Raw genomic sequence first — 22,399 nt, 5'->3', positions numbered from 1 at the left:
GTATTTTTCGCAAAAAAAATGTCACGTCAAATCTTTATAAGTTGGAAACTGTCAAAAATGCTTCTCAAATTAAATGCATACCATTAACATTTTTATACGTTTTGCTTCTTTATATCAAGTAAATGGTTACTTTTCTTATTTAAAATAAATGAAAGTTCATTTCTTGTATATATATTTACCTGAAGAATGAAATGAAAAATAACATTACCTCCTCCACTGGTCTAAACTGTAAATTACAATAAACAGTTATTTGTTAATTATTAATCCAAAAGCAGAAAAATATAAAAATACTGCTGAACCAATTAAACTACAGGAAACGTAAACATAAACAATCTTGTTTGTGTTTACCTTAAAGATGCTGTTGTTAAAACAAATTCGAAATATAAGGAAGACGATTTTTCCGACTCAAATGCCGTAGCCTTTTCTCAAGATGCGTGTGTACACAAGATCCATTTCCGCCATGAAGTATACACATGTAACCCTCACTCCTTCTTTCCCCGCCTCACCCCTCTATAACACATCCCTGTCAGTCAGGTTAGGACAGTTGAACTAGTAACAGCTCCGACACAGGGAGCCTCTTGACTCCTTTATGATGATGACGCAGATACTCAATTAGCAGCAGACAGGCTTACCCGAGGGTTCCCAGTTTATCATGCACTCCACTTCCAGAGACAAAATAATCGCTCAAATCCAGCATGATAAAGTCGTGATCTCTGCCTACTAGGTTGGATAAGCCCTGTTGCCCCAGTTCCTGTTGATCTGCTCCACCAACATGAAGCTCTACAACACTCCCATGAAGTACCATCAAATATCCATCATTAATTCCTTTGTTAATTTCTAAATCAACCAATTTTAATTCCGCCTTAAATGCAAATATTTCAAAACACTCGTATTTTTAAATAAATGTTAGAAATATCCATTTTAGATCTCTTTATTTTATTATAGTGACTTTTAAAGTCAACATTTTGAAATATGGAAATCTAGGCGGGTTATATCTTGGTTGGTTGGATTTTAAAGTTTCGAATTTGTTTTACCCTTTGTTAAATTAAAATCCCATTTTAATTTAACCCCAGTAGGGGGTAATGTTAAAACAAATTCGAAATATAAGGAAGACGAGTTTTCCGACCCAAATGCCGTAGCCTTTTCTCAAGATGCGTGTGTACACAAGATCCATTTCCGCCATGAAGTACACACATGTAACCCTCGCTCCTTCTTTCCCCCCCTCACCCCTCTATAACACATCCCAGTCAGTCAGGTTAGGACAGTTGAACTAGTAACAGCTCCGACACAGGGAGCCTCTTGACTCCTTTATGATGATGACGCAGATACTCGATTAGCAGCAGACAGGCTTACCTGAGGGTTCCCAGTTTATCATGCACTCCACTTCCAGAGACAACATAATCACTCAAATCCAGCATGATAAAGCCGCGATCTCTGCCTACTAGGTTGAATAAGCCCTGTTGCCCCAGTTCCTGTTGATCTGCTCCACCAACATGAAGCTCTACAACACTCCCATGAAGTACCATCAAATATCCATCATTAATTCCTTTGTTAATTTCTAAATCAACCAATTTTAACTCCGCCTTAAATGCAAATATTTCAAAACACTCGTTTTTTTAAATAAATGTTAGAAATATCCATTTTAGATCTCTTTATTTTATTATAGTGACTTTTAAAGTCAACAGCTGTATACCAGCAGCTGTAAATATTTATTAAATACAAAGTACAAATAAGAAAGTTTAATTTTGGTTAAATATATATTTTTTAATAGACATAACACAAAATAATTTTTAGATAAATGATGCCCTAAATAATCCAACAAACTATAATGGGTGGAAATTTAGATTTCATGTTTTATGCAATTACAATATATTTGGTGTAAAAGAACAAAAATGTTTTAACAAAAGGCGGGTTTTTGGTTTAAATTGGAAATACGTACTTTCGAGTAACTCCCTCCATTTACAGAGCTATAGTGGAATATGGATATCAACTATTTCCTCTTTGAAATTGTTTATTACTTTTAATTTTGCGGTTTCTCAATAAGGTGACTTGTGCATTTCTAAGTTAGAAACAAAGTGGTGGAAACAGGGGCGCAACTAGACATTTAGCAAGGGCAAATTTTGTTTTGCCCTCCCCTTCATGACCTTACCATTCAGGATATTTTGGGGGAAACATTTTTATATTTGGGGGAATTCTTTTCAGTTTGGGGCAAAATGGTTCGGGACATTTTTTTAAACTATATTTTAGGGGCAAGTTTTATTTTTAAGGAGCAATTTTTTTTAGTCGGGGGAACCGGAAATCTTAAATTTTTGTTTTTGAAGCAAATTTTATGTTTGGGGGGGGGGGGCTTCAGTTTGGTCAACATTTGGGGATAAGAAATTAAATTGTGCAAATTAAAAATATTTTAAAAAACTAAGGGTTACAATTATGTTTAAAAACAGGGGGCAAATTTAAGTCTGATGGGTCAATTTGAATAAGAATTTGTGAGTAAAATTTTTAAAATCCAAGTTTGGAGGCATATTTTAAAGAAAGGGGGCAGAAATAAAAAGAATTTTAGATTATATTGAAAAATGTTATAGTGGAATTGGAGTTTGCTTCAAAAATGTAGGTTTAAAAAAAATATTTTTGGGGAATATTTTTTTCAAATTTTCGAGAAAATTAGTTATTTTTGGAGTTATATTGACCCCTGTTAAGGACTTCNCCCCCCCCCCCACCTACAGGGGGTGTAAGCCTTCTTCAGGCTAGGGGGCCTTGTCCCCTTTTCCCACCCCCTTAGTTGCGCGCCTGGGAGGAAATTGTCGGAATCAATTCTTATCAAGCTTGAAAAACGACAATATCTTCCACATTGTTGATCAGATATATGTTGGAAGGGCCGGTACTATTGTGAATCGGGTATATATGTTGGAAGGGTATTGTTGTGAATCGGGTATGCACCCTTTGATGGGAAATGATCTGAAATTGCTATGCCATTCTCTTCACCGTACAAAAATAAAAATTTTCGGAACAAAAATAACTTTTTTAATGGGAAACCAATTTGAAAATTTTCCTTTCATAACATCATTTTGAGAATATTATTTTTGAATTTAAAAGAAATGTCGATACATTTTCTAAAATTTCCTAAAATTATGTTCTAGCCTGCATATACAGTGGTAGGCGATAATATCAATATAATGAAGACGACTTTTTATCTCAGTTTTGTTTATTATCAAGTTTTTTTTCGAATTACAAGTTTGCAAGTATAAAAGAGAAGCCTCATAATTGACAGTTTCTCTTTGTTTCCATTCTGTTTGTGTATCCATGCTGTTTAAAAGATTGATATACAACAAAATTGAAACAGAAAGTCGTCTTTATTGTATTGATATAATCGCCTACCATCGTATGAAAAATAAATATTAATTTAATAGATTACTGCAGTGAATATACAAACTAGAAAAAATGGAAAACATGAAGTACAATTTTTGTATTTGAAATTTAAATAACAGGAGTTTTATAAGGGGAGGGGCATGAGGGGACTGGGGAGAGGCTGCATGCGCGTACCTGGGTTTAATAATAATACAGGGTTTACCCACAAAAGATCTAGATTTCTGAGACAACTGTGCGAAATTTATCAAGACTTATTTCCTACAACTACTGCATTCATTATTACTCTTAATATTTTTTTCCAATATCATTCAGTAGACCCATAGAAATGAAAAGACCAAATTTAACCTTCAAATCGTCATATTAGGTAGTCATTATGATTTCATCCTTTGTGGGTATATCCGATATGCAATTAACTAGGATCCAACATTCAACTCTGCTAAAATATCCTCATCTAAGGATCGAAGAGTTTCGGAATATGTTCGTGTTTTCCGGCCTGCTTTATGCCCGCTCTCGTCTTCGATGTTAAATGTTTTAAGATGCAGCGGTGTACTGCGCCCACTGCTATCTCCGCTCTCTGAGTGTTTATACTCCCTCCGCTGGCTAAGAACCTGAAACTAAGGTAGAATTTTTTAATATAAATTTATGATTCACATAACTAAGGAATTGAGCCTTTGCCACACAATCTGATTTTCTGATTCCTTTTTTCAACCAATGTTGTAGACCTTAGATATTCTAAACTATGAATTCTGTTGGATCAAATAATCTAAGTTAGAAAAATCAACAGTTTACACCATCAAGCTGAAAAGATACAGGGATTAGAAAATTTGTGGCAAAAACAATAAATCCCTCTAAATAGATTTAGTGAAATTACAAATTTTCGTTTTATCATGTGTTCTTGCATGTGTTTAACATGATTGAAAGTGTTTTAAGCTACATTTTACAAGCTATATTTTAGGAAATGGACAACATAAAATCGTAAAAGTTAAAACTACAAAGCAATATTTTCAGTATCTTATGCATTCATGCAACAAAGCTTTGGCTAGAATTTCATGCTCGTTTGACAGTTTTGAAGGCTTGTACTGAAAATAAATTTTCTGTTAAATGCTACAGAACAGACTCACTTAATGTTTGTTGAGCACCTGGGCGATCATATCATCCACGCTGTCCGTTTTAGAGACTCCTCCAACATTTCCTGGGCTTTTTTGGGTTTCCTTGGGACGGGTGACCCGCCATTCAGATTTTCTAGGATACACCCTGTACAGGGGGACACCAACACACCCTGTTACTTGCCACCAGTTTCTAGATAATTCATTTATTCTTTTATTACATTATTTGTAGACATCAATGCAGCTTGTCATCAAATTTTTAGGCAGCCTCGACATTAAAGTCTCGCAAAGCCTTGGCCTTTGGTTTTACATCGCAAACTCATTTTGATTTTTGTGTGAGAGCGTGCACATCTTGGTTTGCAGTGGCCGTTGATTACTGAAAATTAATAAAACGGTTTGTTTTTCAGCTTATAACTTAAGTTTCTACATATTTCTCATAAACTATTGACAACTTAAGTTCATCACTAGAATTTTCCCCTGCCTTAATGCACGCAGCTGCAGATATAATTGCTATAAACCCGATTGCTAGAAATGCAGTTTCAAGAAAACCAAATAATGATATCTAAACGCCATTTAAATTTAAAGGAACTGAATTTTTGTCACAAACTCTACTTTTCTAATTTCTTTATCTTTGCTACCCAGACATAAAACTATATCTGTAAATACTGAGTTTGAGCGCACAGTCGACTTTCAATATCGTACTTTTGGGTGGATACGTTTTCCGAATTGTTTTTGTTAATTATTAAATAACGACGACAAAAAATGTAAACAAAATTCTACAGTAAACTAATTAGTTGTTTAGGAACAGGTGGAGAAAATAAAAATTAAGTTTATCATCGAAAATAAGTAATCTTATTCATTTATTCACAAAGATTTTCTGCAGATTTTTTGGAATTTTTATTGATAAGACGGCATTTGAAGAATTTGTAGAAATCTGCGAATAAATTCATAGAAAAAAAGAAATTTAATATAATGCTGAAAACGAAATAATTGATTTTAGCATTGGTTGATTGATAAATTTCTTTTGGAAAATGTGTTGAAATATGTTTCTAACCATCTTATTAGTTTTCTGTATCATTTTTTCTTTTTTTTTCGTAATTGTTATGTAATAATAATAAAAAAACTCGATTCATAAAACGTACCCACCTAAATTCATGATTTTGAACGTCGACTATGCACTCAAACTGAGAAATTATACACCGTGGAAACGAATTATATGTCTCAAATGAATCCAAAAGAATTTGTCCACAACAATGCATAGTTAGTTTGACTACCTTACATAGCCGGTCTGTCCCTTTAAACAATATGATGAGCTTAGTTACTATTGTATTGTATTGTATCTTTACTTTATAGAAATATTTTAAATTGTGAAAAAATAATAATTTTTTATATAGAATTCTACCCATTCTTTATGATGGATTGAGATGATTAATCTCAGGAAATGGATTTATTTCCAAAGAATTTCTAATAAATTCTACATTTAATCTAATAAGATCTGATCTCCATACTTTTGATACAAATTGATTCTCAAAGAATTATTGATTTGTGTCCAATAAAAGTATTTCTGAAAATAATGTTGAAAAAAGGTTTCTCGGATTTTTAAAATCACAAAAAGCAATAAGAAATAAGATCATGGGTTTAAGTTTACCCAATCTATTAAAAATCAGTTGCCGCTGATTGGCTGATAATTTCATAGCTTAACCCGAAGTTATTTAAAACAACATCTTTGTTTAATCCAAACCAAATAAGCATGCGCTTAGACAAAAATCTAGCAGTATTTTGCCAATTACTCCTTTTAAACCTAAGCTAGAACCAAGCACCTTGGTTTATTGAAATGAATATGCCAAGAGCTACAAAAAGTCTAAGTAAGTTGGTAAGGTAAAATTAAAAGCCAAGATCTTGCGATACTTTAAAGTCTGTCTGTAAGAGGCTGTCTGAAAACTTGGTTTTAAAGGAATTGAGTTTTTTCCACAAACTCAAATCTTCTGATCCCAATATCTTTGCATCCTGATGGTGCAAACCTTTGATATTTCAAACTTTGATTATTTTATCTATAAGTATTAATAGTTTGAAATATCTAAGGTCTACGACATTGGGTTAGAAAGATATAGAAATTAGAAAATCAGAGTTTGTGGCAAAAACTCAACTCCTTTTTCAAGATTTTAGTGTTTTAGATTTTGCTTTGTTTTTTAAGACCAATTTACTCTCAAAACAGTTTTAAAAGCTTAAATTGATTATCTTCCTAAAGTCCGGTTCATAAAACCATGTTTGAAATGGTTCCCAGCCCAGGTGGTCAACACAAGTACGTCGTTGATGAACGTTAGTTACATCATGGACCTCCTCAAGATGCCCGATATAATTACATCTAAACAAGTTAATGTTAAATTAAAACATATTTCATAAGATAAAAAGGTAAAAATAAACTTTCATAGAAATTATGACAATTACATCTTAGATAATGAAGTACATTAAACTAAATTTCGTCTGTTCCATACAGGCCCGTAGCTAGGAATTTAGAACCTAATTTCTCTAGAACATGTTGTTGGTCGTTAACAAGTGTTGATTGTTAACGAGAAAATAGATTATTTGGTTGTTCCACCGTTCGTTCATTTTGACAATTATTGTTCATGGTTAACGACGCCCAGTCCTACTTCTAAATATAATAACGTACCTTGAACAGTTAATATCCTGGTCCTGAATAGGACAAGAATCCTCCCAGTGCTCCCAGGACAAGCATCGAGGACAAAACAAGTTGTTGTACTCGGTACAGGTCGCAGTACTACAAAGTTGCATGTTTGAAAAATATTTTTTACAAAAAAACAGGAGTGATCACTGATCATTCTTTTAAAAAAAACATTTCACCAGGTTCCAAAGATGTAGCTGGACAATAAAGGAATTGAGTCTTTTCCACAAACTTAAGTTTGCTACTATATCTTTGCAACCTGATGGTGGAAAACTAAGTTATTTCATATTTGGGTTATTTAGTTTAACAGAATTTATAGTTTGAAAAAAGGTCTATTACACTGGGTTGCAAAGCAATAGGTATTAGAAAATCAGAGATTGTGACAAAGACTCGATTCATTTAGAGTTTTAGGCAGTGATCGATTCAATTTAATACGAAAATTGATGAAATTTTCTAGGATTTTTATAAATTCTATAAAAAGTTTGTGAACTAGGCAAGTTTAAAATAAAGTGTTTATCATATATTTGAGCTCTTGCCCATAATATTGTAAAATATTCTATATACAATCTATCTATCTATCTATATATCTATCTATCTTTCTATCTATCTATCTATTTATCTATCTATCAATATATCTATCTATTTAACTATCTATCTATCTATCTATCTATCTATCTATCTATCTATCTATCTATCTATCTATCTATCTATCTATCTATCTATCTATCTATCTAACTATCTATCTATCTATCTATTTACTTATGAGTTGGAAGATGGCAGCGTCCACAAAGTTTAAGATCAGATTCATCCTTATTGTCAACCTAAAGAAAATAGATGAAATAAAATTTTATCTGGCATTTTTTAAACAAGGTCAGTGCGGGTTAATGAGAGTTAATCGTTGTGTCGATAGTTTTGTTTTTTATTTAAAAAAAAACTTCCAACATTTAAAAACTTTGAAATATCTAATCATAAAAATAAGAAACGATCTGAAACTTTCTAAAACGATCGTATTTTCACGTTCGTTTCTGCATCGTTTTTATGGTCTTGCATACATCTTCTATCAGGGTCAAAATTTGTGATGTACCGAATCAAAAACAAAGTGCAGGGGTAGATATTTCGTCTAATGCCGCCTAAAATTGTCTCGCTTGATCTTTAACATTTGACGACAGACGAATCGAATTAAAAGAATTCCTAATATTAAAATGTGAAGTTCGAGTCAACGGCAACAACTTCAATACTACAAAAGAAAATGCTACACTTCAAAACTTAAACTTAAACTTCAAACTACGATTGTAACAAACTTTAGCTACAAAACTTCAAATTAAAAACAGGGTTGGATGAATAGACGAAATGGCAATAAAGCTATTGAGTCTTTGCCACTAACACACATTTTCTAAGTGTAAACCTTTGATATTTCAAGCTTAGCATATTTGATCTAACAAAATTTATAGTTTGAAATATCAAAGGTCTACAACCTCTCATTGCAAAGATATTGGGATTAGAAAATCAGAATTTGAATTCTTTTATAATATTCCTCACCTTCATATGGAATGCTGTTTTTTGTTGCAATGAATCAACCTTGTTCCCTTGTGCCATCTTTACACTGTACTCAGCTGTAAATATATCCAGGGAGTTCCGTCTGAAAAAGAGACAACAACTTTTTTATCTTTAATCCTACCTTGTTGTACACCAGCCACCATTTTTTTTTTGAATCGTTAATTGTAAATCCCAGGGTTCAATTTAAAAGTGGAAAATATTAATATCGAGTAAACAGTGTGTGTTAGTCAGGGATATCCCAAACATTTTGAACTTCGGAGACATCGAAAGAATTTATAAAATGTCGTCTTGACAATATTTCAAAAGGTTTTATGGTTAAATACCTACATTTCGGTAATTGTAAAAATAAATAAATTGCCATGAAATGCGGGAACAGTTTTATGTTTCTGTATGTAAAACCAAAGTTTAAATTTCCAATTGAGTTTTCCTAGTTGTAATTTTCCCAATATAAAATACATCCTTTATAGATGAAAATACACTTAAGAGATTATAGTTTTGGAAATATTTGTTCTTTATTTCAAGAAAATCTACATAAATATAAGTGACCTTCTATCTTTATCTGACAAATAATCTGAAGAATATTATCGTTTTCTAGTTTGAAAACAGTTTTATTTTCTAAAAATTTAAATTGTTCCAGTTTCATAAATCTGAAGTCATTTTTAGAAAGAAACCACAGTTCTAGATATTTAATTTCAAAAATAAAAACATTAATATCTCATTCATATTTGACCAAACAATGTTTATAGGGTTTTATGAAAAGCAAAAGATGTATATCTCATTCAGTTTTGATCTGACAAATTTTTAATGTTATCATTGTGAATCTTACATGATCGACACGTCACAAATAGAAGGTTACTTGAAACTAAGTTTACAATTACTTTAAGATATCAAAGTTCAGTTCCTATGAGTGATATCTAGTATCTGTAAACTGCTATTATCAAAAGTGTTAATATGTTTGAACATTTCTGACTCGTTCTTAATATTAAAATCCTTTTTAAACCTTAGTTGATCTTGCCGTAATATCAAGAAAGGATTATGTTAATCGTTTGATTCTAGAATGTGACGTTAATTCTCATAATTTCTGTTCGATTTCTGCCCAATGACCATCCCTATTGGGAGCATAGAAGGTGAAAAGTCTATGCGAAAGATAAAGATTTGACATCTTATTTTTCACATTTCTAAAATCAAATTTGAATTTGTTGAAACTTGAATTATTAGGTTAGGATGATTTATGAGGAGCTGAAGAGAAAGTTACTAGAAAATATTTGAAAAGAAAACTCAATATGATTCAAGACTAAATCATTCAACTTTTATTCAAGTGTGTGAGGAAAACATTTTCTTTTTATTAGATTTTAGGGGAGGACCATTGGAGACCAGTATTTTAGGGGAGGATCATTGGAGACCAGTATTTTAGTGGTACTTTACCATGAAGCAACTTCACAAATGTGCAATTTTTTAAGTTGCCACTTCTAATAAGTGCAATTTTTTCGAGTGACAACTTCCCAAATGTGCAGTTTTTAAAGTGGCAATTTCCCAAATGTGCAACTTTCCGAGCATGGCAACATCTAAAATTTAAAAGTTGCAACTTCTAATATGTGCAATTTCACAAGTAGCAATTTTCCGAGTGGCAACTTTTCAAATTTACATTTAAGGTTAGGTTCGGCATTTCGGGGGCCCCGCATGCTGAAATGTGGGGGGGGGGGTGCCTGCGCTGCGGCTAGGACAGACTTGGGAAAATGCCTTTGGGAAAGTACGTAACATCGTATTACAGTGGTGCCCATTATACTGTGGAATAATAAAACGATTGTAATACTTCAGTTATAGCTAGAATTTGAATAGTCCGATGAACATTTAACACAGCAACCGTGTAGTCTTAGATTTATATAAACACCATTTTTAAGTTAATATAATAACATTTTTTAACAGCATCAAATAAACAAGATAGCATAAATTCAGTTTTCCAGTTCTACAGTTCTTTGGGCCCCCACTGTACATCCAATCTAATTTCATTAACTATACAATCATTAACCGTTAAATACCAATTTAACATATAGGGTGACCAAAAAAAACCTGGATTTTTTTTCAGTCCTCAAAATCTATTTAATACCTGGATCTTTTCCCAATGTCTACGCTGCCTCTTCTACTGTTAATCCTGCTGGTGTTCCTGGAGGGGGGTAGAGATACAGTAACTGTTGTTACATCTTCACAACCTGATCCAGGAACAAGGGAACATCTGCACAGAGTTGTACATCAATTCAATACTAAAGGGACTGTAAGCGTAATTTTAAGAGACTCTTCAAGCAAAGATGACAATGTCAGATTCACAACAGTACTCTTACAAGCTCAAGTTGTTCAAGCATGAATTAAGTATCAATGTTATTAATTTTGAAAACTAGGATTATTAGAACAATATTTTTATTGTTTAGGTAAAGGTTTAAAGGGTATCGTTGTCAATCGGGCATTGACATATTTGCATGAAGCCTGGAGGGTCATTTGAAATTACTTTTACAGTCCCTTTAAAGGTATTGTTTGTGTATAAGGCCATAACTTGGTGTTTTGCAGGGGGGGGGGGTGATATACCGAGTGAAACATATTGAATAAGGCAGGGCCCAGGGGTGAAGACAATTTTTATAATTTTGTGAATAAAACTAGTCATTTTAGCTTGATGTTTATGATAATTTACGTTTTACAATTTTTTTATTAAAATTGACCAATTAAGCTTAAATTTGATAACATCTCTCTTTCACATAGAAAATTGTTATAATCAAATATTCACGTTCTATTTAAAAGTTTTATTATTTTATTCTTTGAACAAAATAGAAAATACATGCTAAAAACAACCTTTCTCCCCATATAATTACTGCCATGTTGAAATTATAAAATTTTCATATATGTCCTTTCGGATAGATTTCATGAGAATTGGTTTGTAAACATTCATTTTCTAATGTTACTGAGTTAGCTGTAGTGTAGGGTTTCGAAATTTTCTCTAAACCTCGTTCGAAACATTTTTATAAGCCATTCATCAACAAAAAATGAATATTTTGGAAAAAATACGATTTTTTTTGCTCGAAAATCTTGAAAATCTTGTTTTTTTACTAAATTCGAAGCCAATAATTTTCTTTCAGCTACTCAATTTGCCTTTGAAAAGTAGGACTAGACACGTTCCAACTTTTTTCTAGCCGTTTCGTTAATGGTTAGTTCCAACCGTTAAAAAGAAATATTTCAGGTAGCTGTTAATTTTAAAGGTGAGAACAAACGTTTGTTTTGTTTTTTTTGCGTTTAAGGTTTTTTTTTGCAATTAACGGCATTAGCCGTTCAGAAATAGCGGTTTGTCAAATTGTTAATGATGCAAGCCGTTATCGATTCTTTGTAGAACTAAAAATTTGCCAAAACTCTAAAATTTCCAGAAAAAAAATTTTAATTGTCAGTAAATTTTAGCCGAAACAAAAAAGAATTAAAGTTGCTGTTTTTAAAAAAACTGATCTGTTACGTTTCCGTTTTCAACTATAATTTTTTTTCAAAAACGGCTACTCCGTTTCATTATAAAATTTAAAAACTAACGGTTTTTTTCGTTCGTTCGTTCGTTTCGAAAATTTCATTGGAAACCCTAGTTAGCTGTCCAAGACGTCCAGATAAACATACCATTTCCGCCAAAATTTCGCGAATTTCGAGTTTCGAAAATTTCATTGGAAACTCTAGTTAGGTGTCCTCAACATATTTATTATTCTTGGCAGTTTCACAATGATACATTACAATAGCTCACTTTCTTTTAGAACTAAGGAAGATAGAGCTGGGTTTCTGCTCTGAGATAAATGATATAAAATAATAATTTCTAAAGATTAGAAAATATTTTGTGCATTGTTTCATACATGAACAATGCACAATAAACAACAATTAATAAAAACACTTGTAATTTAAAATGATGAAAAAATATTTTTCTATTAACTTACTTCCTTGAAGTTTGCCTGCTAGACACCTTGGCCACATATTCTATCTGATCCTTTAACAAAGTAAGATATTAACATAGTTCCTGTATTATTCGGTCGATCGATGGTCATGAACCTATTTTAACTTATAGGCTTCTTATAAATAATTGTAATTGAAAAATTACAATATCTTATTTTTGAGCAAAATTAAAAATGTATATTTTAGGCATTTTTAGACAACTCTTTCCATATTATTTTTGTAGAGTTTAATTAACAAATTAAATGCAATTGTAATAGGTTTCTAAGACACAATTTTAAAGATTTACAGTACCCTTTCCTGAAGCCAATATTTGAATATGCCTACCNAATATGCCTATTTTCTCTCTCAAAATGATTTATGCAGCAATGACAAAAAAGAAAGTTAACAGTTCAGTAATCTGTGTTCAAAATGAAAAATCAATGATTTCTTCTTCATTGATATTCTGAAATGAGTTCATACTTGTTGTTTTGAATCAGACAAAAGAAAAAAATATTTAAGTCCATCCTAAGGCCGAATTTAAAGAATTTGAGCCGCGGTTTAAATTTAAGCTGCGGCTCAAATTTTGTTGTTTTTCATTAAAATTTGAATTAATTTTTTCAAGATTTAAGCCGGCGCTTCATTGAAACCGGTTTTTGGGGGATTTGAGACGCGACTTTAATTAATTAAATTCGGACACAGAATGGACATAAATAATTCAAATTACTNTTCTGAGTGCAGATAATGCAACATATTTGAATACAGTGAATAAATGGAAAGAGCGGAAAGAAAACAATTTTGGGAAATATGATTCATCTGAATTAAAAACATTTAGCTATCAATTACTATATTCCCTTCAAAATTGTAATTTGTAAAAATATGAAAATAAAAAAATAAACAAATTTGTTAAATAAAAATAAGCACTTGTTGTTTCTGCTGGTGTGAAGCATACTGTTGAAGTGCTGAATCTAAAATCTTGAATGCTGATCCTACAGTCAGATCTTGAGCTAAACAACAACTTAATTCTTTCTATTATTAAGGATTAGCTGTCCCCGTGTAATTAAAAAAATCGAATTTTGAAAAAAAATCTGTTTAAAAAAAATCGAATTTTGAAAAAATTTCAAACTTTTTTTAGCCTATATGTTACCCCGAGGGTACCCACCCATGGGTTTCCTAAAAAAATCAGTCCATTCGGCCTATCCGTTTGGCCAGCTATAGCTGATTTATATCTATAAACAGGGTGAGTCAAAAAAGGTGAATATCGAGATCATGCACATAATGAATCATTTCTTAAGGGTTATTCTCATTTTTGACAAATATGCATGAAATTTTAGATTTTTTTTGATTGGTAATCTTATAGACCATTAAAAAAATCCGCTGAACTATTTTTTGCTCCAAATTAGATGAGTAAAAAACAAAAAAAAATCTTTAAAAAATCAGATGAGTAGTTTCGGAGAAAATGGGCGAAATAAAAATTTAGAAAATCCGCAATATTTTAATGATACGCTCTTTTTTGCATATTTTCCTATCATTCTGATTTAGACATTTTTACCTATCTCAAAAATGTATATTGTAAAATGAATTTAGAACAAATAAAAATTATCAAATTTTTTTAATTCAATTTCGCACATTTTCTCCGAAACTATTGATCTATTCTTTTTAAGATTTTAAGGTGTAATAGAGATAATATATTTACGCATTTTTGTTTTTCATCTCATTCTATTTTGAGTACAAAATAATTTCGCTGACTTTTTTTACAGGGTATATCAAATTGCTTATAAAAAAATTCTAAAATTTCATGTATTTGTCAAAAATGAGATTACAAAGAAATTATTTATTCATTATGTGCAAGATCTCGCTATTCACCCTTTTTTACTCACCCTATATATATATATGAGCGAAGAGCTTTACTAAATATATGATACAATATTTAATGCTTAGTTAAACATGGTTTGACCCCGTGGGGTGTAGATCTAGTTTAACCACTTCTTTTAATTCAGCTTATACTGGTGCACAAGAGAAGTAGTTGAACTATGTCTGCGCGGGTCAGCTACTTTTCACTGTCCATTATATCAAATTCTAGGTAATTTTGCGTCAGGATGTCTATGTAAATGTGAGTGTAACATAATCCAAGTAGAGATGGGCATCGTTATCTCAACCAACGAAATTTTTGAGAATGAACGTAAGTATTTTTCTAAAGATTTTGACAAAAACAAGAAATGAACTAAACAAATGATTTGTTTCAACAAACTTTTGAAAAAAACGATAATGTTTTTACTCAACGAACTATTTTATTAAGAAAATGATTTTTCTGAATGAACAATCTGACTGAATGTACGATTTTACTGAACTATAGTTAATTGAGAAAACAAACGAAATAGATGGAAAATGAACAATAACTTTGAGAAAAAAGAAATCTTTTAGTTTTGAACGGTTTAAGAAAACAAAGGAAATGGTTCGTAAACGAACGATGAACGAAAGAAATGAAAAAGCCGAAGGCGTCCATCTCTACCTTCATGCAGAGATAAGAATGCCTGAATCACAACAGTATCCTTTAAACCTTTATCTGATCAATGATGTAAAAGATATTGTCGTTTTTCTAGGTTTAAAACTGTTTATTTCTGACAATTCCCATAATGGTTTCCTGCAATAGAAATGCGCAAGTCCCTTTTTTAGAGAATTCATCATTTTTGCATTAAGATCATTTTAATTTCTCCGAATAATTTTTAGTTCCTTCAATTTTTATCTTTAAAAACCCAAAAGGGGCAATAGAAAAAAATCAGTATTTTTCTCCTCACACAATCCTAATTATACAAAGTATGCAAATCATTTTAAAGAAAAAGAAAACAATAATCTGATAAATTAATCAATTTTTAACCGCTTACTTTTTTTACAGACATTCCCTTGAAGATACAAGTTTTGTACTCTTCTTATAAATAATGTTTAAATTGGTCCAAAGTTCAAAGTTTAGACATTAATTGTTGTTTTCCTGTGTTTTGTTTGTTGAGATTTTCTTCTGATTGGACTCTGGAACTTCTGTGAGACAAATAATCAACACAATTTTTAAAAGTAAAAAAAATGTAAATTTAGAAATTATATTTTTTCCTTTATTGGCACAGACAACTAACTGATTTACCTTTTTAGCTCAAAAGTTGCTAGGAATGTAACAATGTTACGTTTACAAACAAAACATTTTTGCTCTTAATTTTATTAATTTACGTTTGAAGTCAGTTTTTACTTCTATAAAAGATTTAAATCTTATCTTTGATTGTTTAAACAAATCTTTTAGTTATATTCTACACTCGAACTGATATGAAAACATTTTTCTTGTTTGTAACCTTAATGGGCTTGGCCCACGGGGGTCCCAAGGGGCACAGCTCTTTGGAAAAGGGGATTGAAATTGAGGCAGATGGTCTAACCGAAGATATGGCGTCCTGCTGTAAAGAGTTAAGGTTGGACTCAATTGGATTTACAGAATCCTACCAAGGAGAGAGACTTGGTCTTTATGTTCAAACTGGAACATCCGAGGGAGGACGCCCAATATACACTCAGTCAAACGGAAATGGAAACCACCTGTATCTATTGTCTAACAATGTTTGGATGGTGGGACCAAGTGTAGGGCAGGATTATGGTGGTATTCTGAACAGAGAAGGAGGTGCTTGTCCTGATCAGCTAACAAGAGATTGGGAGTATTGGAATGATTGGTATGAAGAGTGGGAAACTGACTTCAGTTTTGAAGCTAAATGCAGTGGATCTCCAGGCCCTGATCCGACCAGCAAGCCCACTACAATGAATCCAAATTATGAGGCTTGCACATGGGGAGCTGCTTGTGATGGATGTAGTATCTGGCATGAACACAATGGAGTAAGATATTGTTGTGCTAATGACTGCAATTCTGGAGGAATTTCTGTTTCTACAGAAAATGGGGAAGTTACTTGCTATTGCTACCATTAAATATTCCACAGTTTTTAAATTTGTTTTAAAATCCGTAAATTTCAAATAAATCACAATGTAAACCTAATGGGGATACAAGTTTTAAATATTTCAAAAGAAAGTAACTAGGGCTGGGCAAAGTTCCGTTAACGAAACGAGTTTTTTTGAAAATTAATGGAAGAGTCCGTCAAAAAAATTAAAAACAAAAAATTATTTTTTGTGTATTTTGATGTTTGGTAAACGCCATTTCCTGTTTATTCACAGCCTATTTTTTTAACTATAGAATTTTATGCATTTTGATGATTCTTTTCATTTTTTGATGTTTTTGAATATTGTCTTCAAAATTATTCCTGCTATTTTCACATGAAATAATTAACACTTTCAAAAATTTATGCCATTAACAATAAAAATATTGACATTGTTAACAAATGATAGCTTTTAAAAATAATTGAAAATACCATTAATAAAATGAATACTCCTTTTTTTTCTTTACAGTTTTAACTTATTGTTAATATACGGCTTAAACAAATGCAGAAGGTGCCCAGTCCTAGAAGTATCTAAGATGAGTAGAGAACCGAGAATGAGGATAAGTTTTATGATAATTATCTTGCATGTGCAGTGGGCAACTGTTTTAGGGTTGGGCCTCAAAAAAGTTTGTTTTTGCTCTCATCGGCTTGGCAATAAATTAGTGCCAACAAAGTGATTTTTTAGAAGATCTTCAAAAATGTTGTCTTTCTAATTAAATTTCAGAGAAGGTATAAAAATGCTTTATGCAGTTAAAAGAATAATAATAAATGAGTATAATAATTCTGATTATAGTTATATAACTTCTTTCAAGTAACAGTTCATCAGTCCAAAGAAAACAATGGAAAATTTTTTAACACTGTATTATAAATGGCATGGATACAGTTTGTTTATTGTTAAACAATTTCCTGTTATCTTCTTTTTCTTTATTTAAGTAGCCAGTAAAAGATTACACTTGACCAGGAATGGTATCTTATTTTTTCCTGATTGCCTTAGCGGGCTTGGCCCATGGAGCTTCAAAGGAGCATAGCTCCTTAGGAGAAAAGTATAATATTCAGCAACAGGAGCAGAGCAATGAGATGGCATCTTGCTGTAGTGAGATACGTTTAGACTCTATGGGCTTTACAGAATCATACCAAGGTGAACGCCTAGGCCTGTATGTTATAACTGGAACTTCAGAAGGTGGGCGCCCAGTCTACAAACAGTCTAATGGAAATGGAAATTTCCTCTATTTTCTGACAAGTCTGAATTTGTGGATGGTTGGTCCCAGCATAGGACAGGATTATGGAGGTATTCTGAACAGAGAAGCAGGCAGCTGCCCTGACAAGCTGAATAGAGACTGGGAATATTGGAATGATTGGCTTGAAGAGTGGGATTCAGATTTTGGATTTGAAGTTATTTGCAGTGGATCTCCAGGCCCTGATCCGACCAGCAAGCCCACGACAATGAATCCAGATTATGAGGCTTGTACATGGGGAGCTGCTTGTGATGGATGTAGTATCTGGCATGAACACAATGGAGTAAGATATTGTTGTGCTAATGGCTGCAATTCTGGAGGAATTTCTGTTTCTACAGAAAATGGGGAAGTTACTTGCTATTGCTACCATTAATCTTGAGGTTTATGGAGGGGCTAAACAATCCTTCATTTTAGTTCGTCACACTTCAATAAATATGTANACAAGTTGGGATGCTTGGTACTTCAAAAATCTGCAAACAAAATTAAATATTTGCAAAAATCCAAATATTTATAGTGTGTGCAAAAACAAAAATTGCTCGAAATATGACAAAATATATATTTTGTCATTGTTCCTTTGAGAAGCTCTAGACCCAGCGAAATAAAATTTTCAAAAATATTTTCAAAATTTTCAACAACTTATTATGTACTTAGGATTTATTTAGCCATTTTTGAGAAAAATAAAAAGTTTGCTTAGTCCTATTGCTATTGCTATTTCCTAAGCAGAAATGCACTAAAAGTTTTTAAAAGACATAAAGTAAATGGAATTGTAAATTGTCAAATTAAAGAATCCAAAAATGTTTAACTACTTAAAAAAACAATCATTGAAAGTTTTTGTGAGAGATAATTGACAGTTCTTTGAAAAAAAAAAATAGAAAAAGAGCACAAACTAAAAATCTGTAGAAAAGGTGAAGCTATCTAATTCAAATCACTTATGGTTTCTATTAGTATAAAAACGAAGGCAATAAAAATAAATAATAGCAAATCTTTTAATTAACTACCCGTCCCCCAGCCCACAAAAAGCAGTGTTATGAAAATTTTATAGCTACTGTTTTGATTGTATTTAAGAGTCTATGCAAAAAGAACACCAGATGTCGTCTTTTCAAGATTTAAGGATGTTTCCTTCACAGTAACCCTGAGGCAGAAGCCCAAAAGAGTAACGTGTTGAATGACAAGACAGTAAGAGAGCATGCTCGTGTGTGTCTGCCTCATTGTTATTGTGAACGAAAAACCCCTAAATCTTGAAAAGACGACATCTAGTGTTCTATCTGTATTGTTATAAATCTATGGAAATATAATTCTCAATATCTATACAACATAGTGTGTATAGTATAATGAAAATGATAAATTCTAAAGCTTTTCAAAGTATGAAGTGTATGATAAGATATAAAATATAAACTTTAACATAAAATGAAAAACTATTTGATGGGAACAGAGAATTAATACTGAGATTCGTGTCTATAAATATATATATATCTTTTTTCTTGTTTATTTTAATTCGTGTATATATATATTTAATTGTCTTTTTTCTTGTCCATTTTAATTCATGTTTATATATATATTTCTCTTTTCTTTTCTGTAGAGTACAGTACACCGTATTTACTTGATATCTGCAGGGTGCAGTACATCTTATTAACTTGATATCTGCAAAATACAATATACATCTATTTACTTGATATATATCTACAGTATAAAATACACCTGATTTACATGATATCTGTAAAGTACAGCAAAATTTATTTGCTTAATATCTGCAGAGTGCAGTACACCTTATTTACTTAATATCTGCGGTGCTGAGTACAGTGCACCTTATATACTTAATATCTGCGGTGCTGAGTACAGTGCACCTTATTTACTTGATATCTGCAGAGTACAGTACATCTTATTTACTTGATATCTGCAGAATACAGTACATCTTATTTACTTGATATCTGTAAAGTACAGTACACCTTATTTACTTGATATCTGTAAAGTACACAGTACAATTATTTGATATTTACAGTGTACACAGTACTAATTATGTACTTGATATCGTGAACTTAGGTTATGAGCACAACTTATTTACTACGATATACTTTATGCTATTTACTACTATATACTTTATGCTGCAAAGCCAGACATTTTCTACCGAAAGAACAAGTTTGATATTTCTAACGTAATGAGACTGTTAGTCATTGTTAAACAATCTCATAAAAACTTTTTATTTTAAAAATCTTTGATGTCTGGTTTCCTTTAGGTCAGTTTTCATTTTCACTTTTCATCATAGGAATTCTTAGTATTTTCATTAAAGGGAGAAGAGGGCATACTTATTGGATCTTACATGAATACAAATGTAAGAAAGGGGGGAGGGGACGGAGAGAGAATATGGAAAAGGCTTGTATTGTTGACAAATACACTATACAGTGAAACCAATAAAACTGTGGAAAATGAAGACGACAATAAACTATCTTCGGCATTTTTAATATTTTTACCAATACACCATGGCCGAGTTTCATATACTTTGGACCACTGAAAGTCATAACTTGAGTTTAATATTCGTCTTCCTACAGAGTTTTGGGGTCCAATTGTATATTTTTTTTGTTGATTAAATTGTTCCTTTTGAGTCCATTCGTGATATTAAATCGGTTTCCTTGCAGCACGGTCCCATTACCACCTGAAATATAACAAGTTTTAGTACAGGGTGTCCCAAAAAACATGGGAATTCAGTGACGAATTCGATGTCATCTTTGTTATGAATTAGCAGTGTAATACCTAATGTCAAAAGCCATAATATTATTATATCTGCTAGAGTTTATTTTATGAAAAGTGTAAAAGACTGCAAAGATGTGTCTATAATGTCTTCGCAAGATGAACAGTGAAGACGGACAAGTTTACTCTCTTTGTATACTTCAATTTTCTTGTATTACTAAGTACAACCGTATGCAGTCAAAACATAAACAAAAAAAATTTGGACATAGCAGACGAAACTCTTACAGATTACAGCTTTCTCAGTAGGTATCACTATACTAAATCAAAGAATTATTTGAAAAGACGATATCGAATTCGTCACTGAATTCCCATGTTTATTGGGACACCCTGTAGTTTAAAGGGACTATATGCAATTAAAAAGACTAAAAAAAGAGTGACATGTCCGATTCACAACGATACCAAGAATAAATGAGATAATAACCATCAATTCGCTCTGACATTTTCGATAATATTTCTTCCTAAAGTGATTTTAAAAGAAGTAATTAGTGGATATCTTCCACATCATAATCAGATAAAGCTGTAAAGGATTTGTTGTGAATCCGGCGAGCATTATTTTAAATAGAAGCCGGCCTTCTCCTGGAATTAATAATTTTTAAAAAGATATCATAATACATATTTAAAGTGGCCGATATACCAATTATAGTGACACCTGGCTAAACAATCTGTATCTATATTGAAAAATCATATTCTTTGAGTGAAAAGTTGTAATGGATGTAATTATTATTCACTGCAGTTTTCCTCTCATCTCTAACTTTTACTAACTTTTGATGGTGTTTTTCTTAAACTTAAAGATCTGCCCGTCATTAATTAGTGTTTTCTCATATAGCTACTTAGTCCCAGAAAACATATACATCACTAATAATTAAGAATATAATTTTTGTAACATTTTTTTGTCGTCGTTATTAAATAATTAGATTAAGATAAATTTTAAAAATCAAGCCTCCGTAATGGACAATCCAGGAGAATTTTAAAAAACGAATTTGCGCTCTTAACGAACAATTATACACAGTAAAAACGTATAATAGGTCTCAAAAGAATCCTAAAAAATGTCTTTACAATGCTGCACTCTCAGCTCAACTACCATGTCTAGCCGGTCACTCTTTTTAAGTTGAATTTATACAATTAACTCATTAACAGCAATACGTAATTTTATAAAAGTTTTAGAAATATACATTTTGCGGAACATTTTGTTCTTAGCTACAAACATTTTGTTTAAAATTACAAACATTTATTCTAAACTTCTAAAATTTTGTTTAAAATTACAAAAATTTATTCTAAACTTCGAAAATTTTGTTTTAAACTACGAAAATTTTGTTCTAAATTTCGAACATTTTGTCAGAGAAATGGCAATTTGTAAATTTTCTCTACCATTATGTTCAGAATGGTTATTTGTATTTCCACATTAAATTGTTATAACTTATTTTTGCAACGTTAGGTTGCAAAAAAATAAAGACCATATAGATAAATTACCTGATACATTTCTACTTCTTGATGAGGTTTCTTGAATGTTGGAAGCGTTCAGGCTGGAAGATTGGGAAGATTGCATAATTTGGCTGGAAGATTGGGAAGATTCCATAATTTGGTTGGAAGATTGGGAAGATTGTATAATTTGGCTGGAAGATTGGGAAGATTCCAAAATTTGGCTGGAAGATTGGGAAGATTGTGTAGTTTGGCTGGAAGATTGTGTAATTTGGCTGGAAGATTGTGTAACAGAATTCGAGGATTTTGAAGAAGATTTCTGTTGGTATGATAGAGACTGCTGACTCGTCTCAATATTTTCCTACGAATTAACAAGGAATCTATACAAGG

The 22,399-nt window shown here is 31.7% G+C and overlaps 1 protein-coding gene across 1 annotated transcript; it reads right to left on the bottom strand.

The window, feature by feature from the left end:
- Positions 1-3,662: 3,662 nt before the first annotated feature.
- On the bottom strand, positions 3,663-22,370 carry LOC111697812 (uncharacterized). The gene is made up of 12 exons (XM_023467943.1): positions 22,061-22,370; positions 20,438-20,495; positions 15,641-15,687; positions 13,576-13,658; positions 12,660-12,709; positions 10,817-10,942; positions 8,692-8,791; positions 7,912-7,973; positions 7,141-7,248; positions 6,712-6,834; positions 4,503-4,662; positions 3,663-3,977 (listed from the first exon to the last, which is right to left on the bottom strand). Exons 1-12 carry the CDS (start codon positions 22,164-22,166, stop codon positions 3,777-3,779), a joined length of 1,224 nt encoding a protein of 407 aa, XP_023323711.1. The 5' UTR covers positions 22,167-22,370; the 3' UTR covers positions 3,663-3,776.
- Between the last annotated feature and the right edge of the window lie 29 nt (positions 22,371-22,399).

Source organism: Eurytemora carolleeae, unplaced genomic scaffold (genome assembly GCF_000591075.1).
Source record: "Eurytemora carolleeae unplaced genomic scaffold, Eaff_2.0 scaffold135, whole genome shotgun sequence".
NCBI lineage: Eukaryota > Metazoa > Arthropoda > Copepoda > Calanoida > Temoridae > Eurytemora > Eurytemora carolleeae.
The sequence above is the reverse complement of the archived record's forward strand: the minus strand, read 5'-3'. Positions and strand labels throughout refer to the sequence as shown.

Bases quoted from the DNA above. Each gene is read 5' to 3' on its own strand.
- LOC111697812 (XM_023467943.1), bottom strand. From the start codon at position 22,166: ATGGAATCTTCCCAATCTTCCAGCCAAATTATGCAATCTTCCCAATCT. The intron at 6,835-7,140 runs GTACGTTATTAT...TAACTTGTTTAG, and splicing joins CAGGATATTAACTGTTCAAG to ATGTAATTATATCGGGCATC. The intron at 3,978-4,502 runs GTGCTCAACAAA...ATTCTACCTTAG, and splicing joins TGGATGATATGATCGCCCAG to TTTCAGGTTCTTAGCCAGCG.